Source organism: Doryrhamphus excisus, chromosome 9 (genome assembly GCF_030265055.1).
Source record: "Doryrhamphus excisus isolate RoL2022-K1 chromosome 9, RoL_Dexc_1.0, whole genome shotgun sequence".
In the NCBI taxonomy this organism is placed as follows: Eukaryota; Metazoa; Chordata; class Actinopteri; order Syngnathiformes; family Syngnathidae; genus Doryrhamphus; species Doryrhamphus excisus.
In genome coordinates this window covers 7266673-7283310 of record NC_080474.1, presented here as the reverse complement: position 1 = coordinate 7283310, position 16638 = coordinate 7266673, and the positions used below count along the sequence as shown (strand labels likewise).

General features: G+C 41.0%; 1 protein-coding gene across 11 annotated transcripts in view; it reads right to left on the bottom strand.

Moving 5' to 3' along the window:
• stxbp5l (syntaxin binding protein 5L) overlaps window positions 1-16638 on the bottom strand; it is a 164029-nt gene that overhangs the window by 91538 nt on the left and 55853 nt on the right. For all 11 annotated transcript variants that reach the window (XM_058082203.1, XM_058082207.1, XM_058082204.1 and 8 more), the window contains exon 3: window positions 2981-3062. In XM_058082203.1, the coding sequence (XP_057938186.1) occupies window positions 2981-3062 (82 nt within the window). The remainder of the gene's footprint in view (window positions 1-2980; window positions 3063-16638) is intronic.

The following is a 16638-nucleotide window of genomic DNA, read 5'->3' as shown; positions in this document are numbered from 1 at the left end:
ATCTCCTGTGCTCCCACGAGTGCTCCCCCGTGCATTCGTGTTTACGCCTCGGATAAATTTCACCAACTTTGGACCCTTTAACCCGATACAGGTGGTCCTCGGGTCACAAATGCGTTCTGTGCTCCTAAACTGTGATGGAAGTTGAGTTTTAAAAAAGTGACCGGTATTTTTTTTTTTGAACAATGTCTATGTTCATTTCCATAGTGATGGCTTTTGTATTCATTGCCACACTGCATGGTGAAGTCCATAAAGTAAACATAAGCAATGCAGGCACATAATCCTGGACTTCATCCACCCAGCATGAGGCTGCTGTGTGTATTCTTCTTCAATACTTACTATTTTATGGGAACACAAGTTTAAGCACAAAACATCATAACACGGAATAGCAACCACAAAACATTATTAACTCATATATTTTTGAAAAACAATGATAGAGTGAAGCCACAAAATTTGAGGCGCAAAGTAGCGAGGGATTGTTTGGACTCCCCCTCGCAAAGCGCCACTCCTTTCTTGTGTATGTGACGACCATACCCGTTTCTTCTTTAGCTGTGGAACACAAAGGTACACAAGATGGTTGCGGGGATTTATCGCGGAAGTAGACGCAAGCGTCACATACACAAGAACGGACAGGCGAGAGACAATGCCATTTTAGTGATGCAAATATGTTACTCTTTTGAACGCATATTGTTTTGAGAAGGAAAACTCCTTACTTGTGAAAAGAAGGTGAGTATGCATTTTTATAACGCCAAAAAACACCAGAACTATCCCTTTAAAGATGAAGTGTCATCCAACACATGACACATCATTAACCCTTAAAAAAATTGAATATGATGACTCAGCTTCTGCTTGTTCTCATTGGTTCTATTGCCAGGCGTGCAGTCTAATATGCACCCTTATTAAAGCTGTAGTCTCCCTTAAGTATTTCTGGTACAGATTATTAATGAACCGGTGTCTTGTTTTCTTCCATCTTATAATAACAGCTATGTAAATGCACCACGTAGTCAGCAGCCCACTGTGGCTTGCACACTCTCATGCAAAACAAAGTCATCTTTGTGGCTAACAGATTAGCATATGCTTTTTGTGCAAGAGGATAATGGACCATTGGAAAACAACATCTTGTGCTTTATTTTGGGATGACAACTGTTGTTCTACTCCAAATCCCATTTAGAAAGCCAAGCAGGTATCACAAATCAAATCAAAGTAAACAATTAAGCGAGCTTAATCAATCTCCAAAATGAATACTTTAGTTGGTCATCTCATCAAAGTTTTACTCCAAATTAGCTTGCAAGATAATGTGATCTGCGGTTGATCTGGTTAGCCTATATAAAACATGCTTTATGTGTTACATGGGCTCTTATTCTGCAAGATTGTGAGCAGTTTCTGTCTTGCTAAATAATGACATTTCATTTTGCAATATACATGTAACCTAGATGAAGCAATTACAGTAGAAATTGGGCGAAAATGAAATATAGAACGTTGAAATAGCCGAGAAATGTGTTCAAATCTATTCAACGCCTGAGCATCACACCTTCAGGTTGGGAGGTGACGGCTCTATGACGGCTCTATCCACACCACTGTGCACATAATAAGTAGAGTGTTGCATGTGATAAACTAAATGGAACATGAATTTTGATGATATAAAGCCATGGGTTTGAATCTCATGTTCTCCCCGTGCATGTGTGGGTTTTCTCCTCCCCCCCAAAACATGCTAGGTTAATTCCAAATTGCCCGTAGGTATGAACGTGAGTGTTTGTTTATATGTGCCCTGCGATTGGCTGGCAACCACTCCGGTGTGTACTCCACCAGCTGGGATTGGCTCCAGCATACCCTGTGACCCTCATGACGATAAGAGGCATAGAAAATGAATGGGTATGAAGCCATTTGTTTTCAATGGTATAAATGTCACGGGAAAGTACTGATTTTATTTAGAAAATTCCTGATAAATTGCCAACATGTCCTGAATGAGTCAACAATGTTGAAGTTGGAATTGTTTAATTTAAAGTAGTTAGTGAATAAAAAAAACAGCAAAATGTAAAACTGGAGAATGATTGACGAAACAATTACTGAGGATCGAACCAAAAACCATTGGTTAGGGAGGCCAGTTTACCACCTGAGCCATGTCACCTTGTTAGTCATGGAAAATTAAAAAAAAAAAATTTTCATCAGTAGGTGGCACCATTTATTTTTAACTATTTGTTTTTAGAAATGCTACAAAATAAAAAATGCAGACGAAATGTTGATGATTGAACCAGCAACACGTTGGGTTGGGAAACAACCACTCTACCGATCTCTACCATGTCACCCCGTGGAATAATTTGAATGTTACACAAATTTAAAATATAAAATAACCACCCATCAATAGAGGACGCCAAATAAATTGCCCATTCATTTTTAATCATGCAACAAGATGTTCCAAGCATTCTTATTTCAAGGCCAATAATCCATCAATTTGTCAGTAAAAACATAATAATGAATGCCATGGGCAATTATTCATATTTCTATTCATATATTCTGAGGGCAGCCATAACTGCGATGTGACCCTCAATGAAAACAACTTTGACACCCCTGCTCAAGCAGGACAGAGGCTACAGCTATAAAAAAAAATTAATGAAAAAGCAAATGAAGAAATCTCAGTATCCTAAACGTCGACGAAAACATCCACCAAACCTCAGCAGCCACCTCTTCCACTTCCAGATGTATAATTCAATAAGCAAATAATGCATTCAGAAGAGGCAAATACAGAAATAATGAGTGTAATAATATCCTGCTCAACACAATGTCTGATAATGAATGTTTTTCCTGACGGACAAGAAAAAGAGAAAGAAAAGGCACGCTGGAATGTTTATATGACATTGTGATGATTCATGCCCTCATCATTCAAAAGCACTGTGATAGTAGATTACGTTCATATATCAAATACAGTTACCACCAAAACCACAGCCGTTACAAAGTAATCCTGTGATAACATCATCTGTTTTACCTCATTGATCAGGAACTGAAGTTGAAGAACAGCAGCACCACTCTCATGCTGACAGAAGCAGTCCACCCCGGGTCGTCCCAGTCTGATGACATCACAGAGTCAAGGATGTATTGAAACATTTCCAAGAAGTACATGAGTTCAGCAACACTTTTGTTTGGGCACTCATCTTTCAAGAGCAGAACGTTTTTTAGTGTACAGTCATCCCTCGTCTCCTATCCGTTTATCGTTTATTCTGTTCTAAAACTGACAGTGAAAAGTATTTTTTAGTCGTTAGAGCAAGGGTCTCAAACACGCGGACCGCGGGCCAATTGTGGCCCGCAGGACACTAGTTTGAGGCCCCCACCTTGATATGAAAGTTTAATGTTAGTGCGGCCCGCGCAAGTTTGATATGGATGCTGTATGGTATCATGTACCCAGAAAAAATTATTACGTTTGATTAATGTTCATGTTAAAGGTTAAATAACTGTTAATAGTTATCCTCCCTATCTGTGTGGAAGTGGTAAGTTTTTAGCTATTTAAGTTTAAAGGAAATAACTTGAAGACTACCGTTTAGGTTGCTAGCACTATAGTTTGCGAGTTAGCATGTGTCTCAAGACCCTGCAGTTGCGCAATATGTTGTAAATAAAAAGAGTATAAATGTGACTATAGTCGTGTTTTGTCGTGTCTACAGGGCTCTAATAATGCTTTGTTAATTTTAATCTGAAAAAAAATAATTTGTCTACCCATCAATTATATGTGGTTTCTTAAGTTTTTATTATTTGCCGTTTTATTATTATTATTATTATTATTATTATTATTAATTTCTCTGAGTTATTGTTCACAGGCTACACAGCAGGGGAGTGGTTAGAGCGCAGGCCTCACAGCCAGGAGATCCAAGTTCAATTCCATAGTCCATAGGTATGAATGTGAATGATTGTTTGTCTAAATGTGCCCTGTGATTGGCTGACCACCAGTCCAGGTTGTACCCCGCTTCTCACCCGAACACCGCTGGGATAGGCTCCAGCACCCCTATGACCCATGTGAGGATAAGTGGTAGAAAATGAATGAATGAATATGAGAAGAGCACTTCTCTTTGGTTGAGATAATCCCTGTCTCTCGCAGGTTTGGCATGTCAAGATTCAGACTACACTGCACAGGTACGTATGCCTTAGGCTGGCCATAATAAAAGGCCACTCCCAAATGCGCACTTTCAGTATATCATATAAAGTTGGTCCACTGTCTAATCCTGTTCTAAAAGATGACCGCAAAAGTGAAAAAATGTACAGTGATGTTTGATGATTGCTCCTCTTGTACCACCTCTGGGCACTCACGGTTGGGGGGGGCATCCGTGCAAGCGAGGCAAGGAAGAAACAAAACCCCCACAGATCCGACTGACTGCCTCTCTGATTCAGGTAAACAGTGTTCAGTCTTTGAGTCTAATTCAAATTACTTTTCCATGTTCGTGTTTAAGCAAAAGTCATTCATCAGATGTTGTCTACTGTGTAAATATCTAAGACTATGGCGTAAGCATAAATAAAAGTTAACTAAAAATATGTTGTTGTGCATAAAAATGATAAGAGAAAGTTGTATATACAGAATATACACATGAACAGTGCAGGAGAACAATGTTTGGCCACATTCCAGTAAAGTTGATGAACTTTCCAACCTTTACTTGGTTTGAAATCCTCTATTGACAAACGTGAATGCCATCACTGCAGACTGCAAGGTCCTCTACACAGTCCACAGCTCCAAGGTAGATTCAACTTCTACACAGAAATACCAAGGGCAATAACAACCACAATAGCAGTCAGAAAATTGCCAAGGTTAAACTATTAATAAAAGATGAAAAGTGCCGTTGTCGTGTTTGCTTGTCCGACTATACCGTGGCTAGCATCGGTGGTGCAGTCTGACAAGAACCAAAGCAGGAGACGGCAATTAATGGTCGCACAAACATATAAAACCAACAAGCCAAACAAAACAATAACAAAAAGAAAATCTGCAGTACACAGACAATAAATATAATTATGATTAACGAGTGTCCAATAAACCTATCCATGTTCTGCACCACTTAGGTTTGCGGGTAAGCTGGAGCCTACACCAGTTGCAAGAGACAGGGTACACTTTGGATTGGTTATTAGTAGGGGTGTCAGAAGATCTTGTGAGATCAAAACATAACAAGATTTATTGCATGTGGTCTATAGTTAAATCGTTCTTAGTCGCAATTAATCAGTAGCCACGTATACATGGACCCAAATATTCCATTGTATTCGGTTTATTTTCTCCAACGGAAAGAATTGAACCTTTGTCTTCACCTCATTCCGAAAGAAAAGTGACAATCTGAATTAATATATAATGGGATTCCCAGGGGTGGAATATTCCTTTCCCCAATCCGATTGAGGTATTTTGTACCCGCTCAACTGGAAAGTTGTCATGGTGCCTTCTTCTTTGTCGTGTTTTTCTTCTTCTGTTGTTTATTGGCGGTTGGCAAGCAGCTTTCGGTGTGCATTAGCGCCATCTGTGGAACAGAATCTAAACCCTTCTATACTTTATTCACAGGTCCAGTTTTTATTAAAAAAAAAAAAGAAAGAAAAATATATCTATATAAAACATGTCCCGAGTTTGAATTTGATCTTTTCCTGACTAAATTTGTCACGGGTGCGTTCTTTCATATAAACGTAACACGCAGCTTGAGATGTTCTTCAGTTTTAAAAATAGAGGCAAGCAATCAGCACTGGACTGCTGCGGAAAGTTTGTTTTTGATCCAAACTAATTTCAAGACTGGACGAAGGAAAAACTGGCAATACGGAGTTATTCCAACAAGTGAAAGAAAAACTCGGGAAAGTCGAAATCACGTGATGTTGATGTTTACGCTTTACTGTGCATGCCCTATTGACTATTCTGTTTGATTATAGCGGCGCATGTAGACAAGAGATTGGAATATTCCTTTCCATGGATACCATTGTTTTGGGAAAAGTCATTTGGAAAGATTCCATTTGGAAAGAGAAAAACTCATGTAAACGTGGCTACTGGTAAGTTTTTATCGATAGTGATATCGATCGTTCTTGTTGACTTAGTCTGATGCATTGACTCGTTTCAGGAATTGGGTGTCTTGTGATCGCTAAAACATCCCAAGTTTGTTTGTTTTCTAAAGTTTGCCTCGACACAAGTCCACCCATCCATTTTCTATACCGCTTACCCTCCAACAGCAACTTAAACCTGGATGACTTCACTGTGAAGCAAATATGCTTAGTGTCCAGTAAACAACTCACCAATTATGTACATAAACAGGAGGTACACGCCACAACAGGAAAGAGGAAGTTAAGAGAACATAAAACAAGCAAACACCATCCCTGGTGTTGTGAGCGTGCGTGTATGCCAGAAGTAGCTGTAGCCCTGTGGTGGCTGCTTTGCCTTCCCCTTCTTCCTTCAAAGTCTGATTCCTCTCCACCTCACTTGGCATGAAAGCTACCCACGACATCATGCAAACAGCTCAGGGCAAGGTGATTGTGTAACATTTATGAGCCACAATCACATATCTGCACTGTTATTTTGAGAACAAAACGTGTAAAGCCGTAATGAATTGGAACATGAGTAACCGGAGAGAGTAGGAGAACCCAGTCACTACGGCGACGAAGACAAATTAGGATTAGATGTTAGACGTATGTTGAAATATTTGGCTATATGAATAGCTGCATGTTTATCCACATGGCTGAAGGTTTTTGTTATTATTGTTCATCATGTTCATCATCTCCACCCTCGGCTATCTCTGTGTGGAGTTTGCATGTTCTCCCCGTGCATGCGTGGGTTTTCTCCGGGTACTCCGGTTTCCCCCCATTCCAAAAACATGCTAGGTTAATTGGTGACTCCAAATTGTCCATAGGTATGAATGTGAGTGTGAATGGTTGTTTGTCTATATGTACCCTGTGATTGGCTGGCGACCATTCCAGGGTGTACCCCGCCTCTCGCCCAAAGACAGCTGGGATAGGCTCCAGCACCCCATGCGACCCTCATGAGAAAAAAGCAGTAGAAAATGAATGAATGAATGTTCATCATCATGTGTGTGTTACATTAACACATTAACCACCCACCCACACACATATAATAATGATGATTAAAAGATTCCCTGGTCGGAATGTGTCTATAGTGTCCCAACTCTAAAACAACCACTATTCATTTGTCATGGAAATTTGGATGTTTTGTGGGCTGCATGGCGGACGAGCGCTTAGCACACAGGCCTCACAGCTAGGAGACCCAAGTTCAATTCCATTCTCGGCCATCTCTGCATGTTCTCCCCGTGCATGCGTGGGTTTTCTCCGGGTACTCCGGTTTCCTCCCACATTCCAAAAACATGCTATGTTAATTGGCGACTCCAAATTATCCATAGGTATAAATGTGAGTGTGAATGGTTGTTTTTCTATATGTGCCCTGTGATTGGCTCCAGCACCCCCACAACCCTCATGAGGGTAAGCAGTAGAAAATGAATGAATGTTTGTTTGTTTTTTTGGGCACTTGATGCTCAGGAAAATTGACACATTTGTGAACTGTTATTTTCCCCCTGATTTCAGAGTTGTCACAGCGATCTTTTGATCAGCATACTGATTTTGGCTTGAGCACTTTATATTCCAGATGCCCTTCCTGACGAATACCAATGATGCTTAATAAAGGAGATTCAAACCCAGGGCGTTTGCTCCAAAGTCCACAATGCTAACGACTACACCACAACTCTGTTAAGCACACTGTTTGTCCGTACGATAACCAAGACAATTCATTTCATTCATTCATTTTCTGCCGCTTATCCTCACGAGGGTTGCGGGGGTGCTGAGCCTATCCCAGCTGTCTTCAGGCGAGAGGCGGGGTACACCCTGGACTTGTCGCCAGCCAATCACAGGGCACATATAGACAAACAACCATTCCTACTCACATTCATACCTATGGACAATTTGGAGTGGCCAATTAACCTAGCATGTTTTTGGACTGTCGAGGAAACCGGAGTACCCGGAGAAAATCCACACATGCACGGGAATAACATGTAAACTCCACACAGAGATGACCGAGGTTGGAATTGAACCCTGGTGTCCTAGCTGTGAGGTCTGCGCACTAACCACTCGTCCGCCATGCAGCCAACCGAGATAATTCATTCATTCATTCATTCATTCATTCATTCATTCATTTATGATGTTTATATTTATTAGATATAAACATACTTTTCAGCACATTCTTATTCTGAGACCTTGGTTATCATTCAAACCTAGACACTTGTAACATTATTTTGGTCCTCAGACAACTTCAGAAACTAGACCTGGAATGTACAGAAATACTGCATCATAAACTGCACAATCAAGCCTCTGCAGCCATGGGAGCTCTCTTATACTGAAAGTCAATGTTTCCTGTACCTGTACCATGGGGCCCTAAATTCGGATTGGGCGGTATATGGCTTTTGTCAAATGTTATGTCTGTAATAAAAACTGATGCCAGTGGGATTGTGATGACATGTTTTTTTTTTTTTTTTTTTTTTTTTTGCTGTCAAAGTTCAATAATAAGGTCGCTTGAAACAAATTAAGACATTCTGAGACTACTTACACCCATCTTGCAAAAACCCAAAATGGCTCATTCCACCTGGTAGGATTCACAAATGGTAACGTTTGCTTCATGGTTTGGTGTCACAAACATGGGGGCCCTTCAGGAGACTTTTGTATGGGGCCCAGAATTTGGTGCTATGCCGCTGGGTGTAGCCAGCAGAGAAAGACTGCAGTAGGGGAAGTGAACAGAGAGCTTTACGGAAAACCTGCTGAGTGTGTTAAATCTTTACCCTTGGGCATGGACACTTTTTTTAACACCTCCTACAGGTTGCAGCATTACTCTCTTCTCCTGCCAACCCCAAAATGACTTGTGCAGAGCCGTACCATATCTTTTTATTGTTTAAATGTTGGTTTTGCTGTGTCATAAGTGTGGCGTGGTGTGTAGACTTCCTATGTAATTTAAGTGTGTAAGGCCTTTGTACAAACTATAGAAGAACACAAGGTGGTGTGAAAAAGTGTTTAGCCCCTTCCTGACTTCTTTTTTTTGACTCATTGCAAGTTATTGCAAACACCTGATTGCAGTTGTTGCTGCTAAGGGTGGCCCAACCAGTTACTAGGTTTCACTTTTTCAAACAGGGCCATGTAGATTTTTTGTCTTTTTTTTGTTTTACTCATTGCAAGTTATTGAAAACACCTGATTGCAGTTGTTGCTGCTAAGGGTGGCCCAACCAGTCACTAGGTTTCACTTTTTCACACAGGGCCATGTAGATTTTTTTTTTCATTTTTTTTACTCATTGCAAGTTATTGCAAACACCTGATTGCAGTTGTTGCTGCTAAGGGTGGCCCAACCAGTTACTAGGTTTCACTTTTTCCAACAGGGCCATGTAGATTTTTTTCTTTTTTTTTGTTTTACTCATTGCAACCTATTGAAAACACCTGATTGCAGTTGTTGCTGCTAAGGGTGGCCCAACCAGTTACTAGGTTTCACTTTTTCACACAGGGCCATGTAGATTTTTTTCTTTTTTTTTTTTTACTCATTGCAAGTTATTGCAAACACCTGATTGCAGTTGTTGCTGCTAAGGTTGGCCCAACCAGTTACTAGGTTTCACTTTTTCACACAGGGCCATGTAGATTTTTTTTCATCCCTTAACAATAAAAGATTTCATTTAAAAATAGCAGTTTGTGTTCAATGTACATGTGTGATTACAACCAACATTATAGAGGAAGCTATGTTTAAAGTAGTGCTTAAATGTTTGTAATCCGATTAATCTCAGGATTGCTGTGGATTAATTTGAATTAATCATGATTAAAGATCTTTCTATATGATCATGATCAAATTGTTGGCAATTTGTTCGAGGTAGACTTACTAAGGCACCAACATTCCATTAGGTGGTTTGTTGCAAGTGCTGGCAGAATCCATTGTGAGTTTTTGTATACTCGTATTTCCCATGGATACGGCCAACATGCTGTTTAGCATCTCGCATACTGAGTTGTTTGGTTCTGCAGCCTGTCACTACCAGTTAACTGCTCATTTGCTCTATTTGGAATACTAGTCAGACAAACTTACCAAAACTGGTTTTGGAGGATTTTGAGTCATGGATTTTTGACAGACCTTTTTTACAAGTGATATTCCAAAAACAGGACCAGCCTCAAAAAGGGGCATTAAGACATAAACATGAGAACCTGACTGCATATGACTGATCCATCACTGACCGTCACTTAAAGATAGAACAAGCAATGAACTATATGTGCATGATAGAAGGGCTTAAAAGGAAGTGGACGGCAGCAGATTGAAATCATTTTAATGTCAGTCTGCATCACTCTCCTGCTGACAGGCCTGCATCGCATTCAAAATCACATCACACTCGGGGCCACATCAAAACAACCGAGACACTGCCAGAACACAAAGCTGATGTGAAGGTGAACCGCTTACATCCATACACAAGACATGCAGACATGCCACAACTGTTGATTACTGCAGCTGCGTTGTGGTAACATCTGATCATTCATTCATTTCGCGGGGGTGCTGGAGCCTACCCCAGCTGTCGGGCGAGAGGCGGGGTACACCCCGGCCAATCACAGGGCACATATAGACAAACAACCATTCACACTCACATTCATACCTATAGACAATTTGGAGTGGCCAATTAACCTAGCATGTTTTTGGAATGGGGGAGGAAACCGGAGTACCCGGAGAAAACCCATGCACGGGAAGAACATGCAAACTCCACACAGAGATGGCTGAGGATGGGATCCACTCTGCCCCCATTTGCTTTCCTTATCAAGCAAAACTATGGATGCTCGGACACTGATCTGTATCGGACCTTATCACATACTACAGTATTAATTGGCCCTGTACCCTAGAAACCGCCCATAAATGATACGGGAAAAGGCCGAAATGATACTGTGTCAAAGCCCAGGGCAGTGATACTGATAAAATATAGAGTTTAACCATGTCCAGTATCAGCCCCCGTAGCTGTCCACTCAGAGCGCGCTGCTCTGGTATCGTGCCCGTGAAACAACCAATCAGTTCTCCAGTCACCAAAAAACCCAACCTTGATTAATGGAACTTTAATTGTCAGACATTGATAAGATAAGACTGTTGATAAAATATTATTGTTGAAATATTTTTGCAATTATTGTGTTTACACTGTTTAGATATAATACATGTAATAAACTGAACACTTTCTGGAAACAAAGTGGTCTTTTGATTAAATAGTAAGTGATAATAAGCTCATGATTAAATAGTATGTGATATTAAGATCATCACATGGTTTGTCTGGTATCAGGTCCAGTATCATGTGATAACCTATAAATATCAGTGAAAATGGACGGTATCGATATCGGCCCATACTTGCTTTAAAATGCCAATCCCGTTCGCCGATCAGCTCCGCCCCCGCTGCAGCATCAAGATCAAGCATGTCTGCCATGTGTGTGATTTCCCGTCTTTGTGAGAGTGATATACATGGGTTTTGCACTTAAGTGTCTCACTGGGGTGGCGCGAACACTTTTTTTTTACGCTTGCTGTGTGATCCTCTGTTAGGTAGTGGTCCCAATCCAATGTACTTGCAGTGTGGGCAAAATTTGAGGATGATTACCACCTCAGTACAGATTTTGATGTACTCAGATGTACTCAGTACATGCATCTATTTTCTAACACCACTTATAGGGGTCATGAGTATGCTGGAACCAACCAGCTGTCTTCAGTCGAGAGGCAAAGTACAACCTTGGACGGGTTTCCAGATATCGACAAACAATCATTCACACTCACATTCCCCGATCAACCAATACGTTTTTGGAATTTGACAGGAAACTGGGGTACCCAGAGAAAACTCAAAAACACACTCGTGAGGAGATACAAGTGGAGAATCAAACGCAGGTCTTCCCGATCTTCTGACTGTGTGGTCTACATACTAACCGCCCCTCCACTGTGCGGCCTGCTTGGCTTGAAATGAGATATGAAAATAAATGGTCTAAAAATGAGTAGCTCTAAGCTGTTTTCATTTGGTGAAAGTAGCTCTCCCAAGTGACCCCTACAATTACATTTACACTGCATGTGTGATTGGTATTGGTGTAGCAGGGTTATACTGTTATTGTGAATATTGTATACTATATGTTCATGTTATAATTACACAAATTCCTGTTTAATTTAAGTAATACCTGATGTGTTTGTGTTGTCATGTTGATGTGGAACGCTAAGAATGTCACCGTGTACCCCCTACTGCTCCTAAAAGTTTTGGCCACTCCTTCCTACTTCCCTTTTATTCGCGACCTCTATGTGAGAGGTAGGCGTGTGTATGGCTTAACAAATGTCTTTAGTTTAAAACTTTCTCATTTTTGTCTTGTGTTGTAATCTGTGTAGAGGCACGTTATTCGACCAAATTTTGACAGCAACGTATTTGTTGTACTCCATCAGGTATGCTATTTTTGTTTCACTTTGTATAATGCCCCTTTATTCGCGATCTCTATGTGAGAGGGGCACGTTATTCGCCACATTTTGACTGCAACATTTGTTATACTCCATCAGCCGAGAGTAAAGTGCAGCAACTGCAGCAACCCTGTGTCTGTCGTCACTCTTTGATCACAACGCAGAGTCAAACACCACCGGTTACATTGGTATCGGTATCATAAAATGCTGATTGTAACATCCCTAAACAAAAACAAAAAATACTATTTCCATTCATTCATTCATTTTCTACCGCTTTTTCCTCACGAGGGTCAAGGGGGTCCTGGAGCCTATCCCAGCTGTCTTCGGGCGAGAGGCGGGGTACACCCTGGACCGGTCGCCAGCCAATCACAGGGCACATATAGACAAACAACCATTCACACTCACATTCATACCTATGGACAATTTGGAGTCGCTAATTAAACTAGCATGATTTTGGAATGTGGGAGGAAACCGGAGTACCCGGAGAAAACCCACGCATGCAAGGGGAGAACATGCAAACTCCACACAGAGATGGCCGAGGGTGGGATTGAACCCTCGTCTCCTAGCTGTGAGGTCACTATTTCCATAAGGATACTGTTAAATGGGAGTCTCTGAAAGGCACTTGTTTTAGTGATGGAACTGTCGCAATCATTCACAATCCTTAAGTGAAACATGAACACATATTTATTTCCCTTTTCTGTGCAATATAATAGTAATGGTTTCATTTGATTTGAATCAGGTTACAATGGAACGCATCCCATAATCAATTCCCAGTTCCACATGTCAAAAAGTAGTAGGAAGAAGCAAAGCTTATTAAATCCTACCCTGCATCTGTTACTTTGACAATCTATTACTGTAACATTTGTTCAATTCCTGCTTTACTGGTATGTTTTTTTTTAACACATACAGAAATATAAGGTGATGTAACCACATGGTGACATTATGGTGATTTCTTTACGACCGTAACAATAATGATCATAGATATAACCATCAAAATGGTGATATTTAATAACAAAATAAACACAACATGACTATTCTTTTTTCTTATTTTGCAAACATCAACTGCTTGTGTTGTTTCTTGAATTCATTCAAGCACCAACAAAGACAACTGACAGTGGTGGGATAAAGAGATACTACATATCCCACACACTTGTTTGTGGATTAAGTACTCAGGTAAGCATTACAAACATCTCCAGCTTGGTGCTGTAAACGTGCTCTAATCTGCATATTTGGATCATTACAAACACCGCCAAAGCCTTTACAGTGTAGACTCATTTGTGCTGTTGATTTATTATACCAGCGGAACATATAATAGGGTACTGTCTGTCAATGTTCTGGGTTTGCGGCCGAGCCATCTGGCCACTCTTTTGTAATCTGAATGTCCGCTTTATTCCGCATGCCTGATAATGAGTCATACACTCCAACAGGCTTCTTTACAGTCATCTGGCTATTTCCAACTGGTCACTACTTTACTCACCTTACTGTTTGCTCTGCTAAAGGTCACCATTCCCAACTGTAAATACCGTTAATAGCTGAAAAATTGCAAGAATGTTACACTGTTGGATCAAAGTTGTTTCAAAATGCAAAAATAAGTCATGGGAATCAGACAAAGTAAACTTTTAAGTCGGCAATTTATTAGAAACAAGTAGTGAAGTGAAATAGCCTGATCAAAAGTTTTAACATCACAGCCTTTAAAGGTCAAAATTAGGGCAAAAATGTGGATTGAATGCCACATTCAGATACTTGAGGGCAAAGAATTATCTCTTTGAACGTGGTTGAATTGTTAAGTGCAAAAGCAAGGCCTCGCTCGTCGCACTATTGCTGCTGAGGATGAACTCGTAAAATTCATTTAGTGGTCTAGTGGTTAGTGCGCAGACCTCACAGCTATGAGACCAGGGTTCAATTCCACCTTCGGCCATCTCTTTGTGGAGTTTGCATGTTCTCCCCGTGCATGCGTGAGTTTTCTCCGGGTACTCCGGTTTCCTCCCACATTCCAAAATCATGCTAGGTTAATTGGCGACTCCAAATTGTCCATAGGTATGAATGTGGGTGGGAATGGTTGTTTGTCTATATGTGCCCTGTGATTGGCTGGCCACCAGTCCAGGGTGTACCCCGCCTCTCGCCCAAAGACAGCCGGGTGAGGAAAAAGCGGTAGAAAATGAATGAATGAATGAACTCCTGAGGGTTATGGAACAAAAAAGTCAAGCGGTGGACCCCAAAAAAATGTCACTGGATCTACTGTCCATCAAGACACGGGACACTCCTCGGCTGAAATGAAGGTTGTTATTGTTGGCAAATACAGTCCAATAACCACCAGACGACATCAGCGAGAAGTAGAGTTTTAGGAACAAAAGAAGTCTTCAAAGGTCTCCTTCAACACCACAAAATCAAAATCTATTTGGCCAGTCTGAGATATGGCTTTTTCTTGCCAATCCTGCCATGAAGTCTGAAGTCCTGAAGTGGTGCTTCACTGTTGATACTGACACTGGTGTTTGACGGCGACTATTTAGTGCAGGTGCCAGGTGACGACCTGTGAGGCGTTTTTGTCTTAAACTACACACTCTCAGATATTTGTCATCTTGCACAGTTGTGCATCGTTTTTATGTACTTGTTAGACCCAGTTTGCGCTACTCTCTGAAGGGAGTAGTTAACAGCATGAGATTTTTTAGATGGGTGCATCGTTTTTCTGTCCTTGTTAGACCCAGTTTGTGCTGCTCTCTGAAGGGAGTAGTTAACAGCATGGTAAAAGATTGGGATGGGTTTTCTAATAATAGCCTTATAAAATGATGAACTTGGATTAGCAGCCATACCAGGAGATTGATGCAGAGGACTGACAGTTGTTGATAGTAGGACTCTATGCAAAAATGTAGATCCTTCTTTGAAAATCATCTGATTCATTTAAATTGTTTGTGAAATGGAAAAATTTGTTTGTGAAATACATTAAAACTTTTTTCTTTGGAAAACAAAGAAATTTGCAAGTGATCGCTTTTGAGAGGTAGTGCATATTGTATACTTTGGAGCTTGTTCGGTGTTTGATCAAAGCATGAAATTGTGAAGACTCACATGACAGCAATTTAATAGTGGATTGAATCCCAGCACGAGTCCCCCATCCACACGAAAACTATCATCTGTAGGAATAGCAATTATTTCCACCCACACCCCTTTTTAATAGTTTTTTGCACATCTTTGCTTGAGTGCGTGCATGTATGTGCGACGCTTATGATAACTATTTTGTGTGTGTTTAATAATAGTGGTAAGGCAGCGCAGAGGAGGTCGGGCAATTTAGATTTGAGTATCATCACGAAGCAGCGTGGATGTGGAAAAAAAGAAGGGGTTGGGGAATGAGGATGCAGATGCGTGATTACAGTCGCATACCTGTCATTTTGGCCTTCATTCTCATTCTCGACCTCCCATTTTTAATACTTTTTTGTATTTTAGCTTTTATGAAAAAGTGCACATAACTGATGTTTAAAGCTGTCGTTTTAGTCGACAAATGGAGTCTAATCATGTGTTGGATTCAATCACGGGCAGACTGTGATGGTTAAGGGTGAGAGCAAAACATGTCATCATAGCAGACAACAAAATGGCCAAACACGTACACCTACATCATCTACATTCCTCTCTTTTGTCATCCATGACAATCGCCTGCTATTAAGTGCAATCTCTAACAATCAAATAGAAATGGCAAATCAAATTGATGGAAGCGTGTAGGCTGCGAGCACTGCCAGGATAAAGTAAGTGTTGCCCTCCCCAACCTGTGGCGTGTTAACTCACCAAATCCCATCCGCCAGTACAACATTGAGCAATCGGTCCCTATGCATGACCCAACACCAACCAGCATGTACCACCATTCATTCATTCATTCATTTTCTACCACTTTTCCTCACAAGGGTCGCGGGGGTGCTGGAGCCTATCCCAGCTGTCTTCGGGCGAGAGGCGGGGTACACCGTGGACTGGTCGCCAGCCAATCACAGGGCACGTATAGACAAACAACCATTCACACTCACATTCATACCTATGGACAATTTGGAGTCGCCAATTAACCTAGCATGTTTTTGGAATGTGGGAGGAAACCGGAGTACCCGGAGAAAACCCACGCATACACGGGGAGAACATGCAAACTCCACACAGAGATGGCCGAGGGTGGAATTGAACCCTGGTCTCCTAGCTGTGAGGTCTGCGCGCTAACCACTATGAAAAATAATGAATGAAAATACATTTGGAAATTCCAA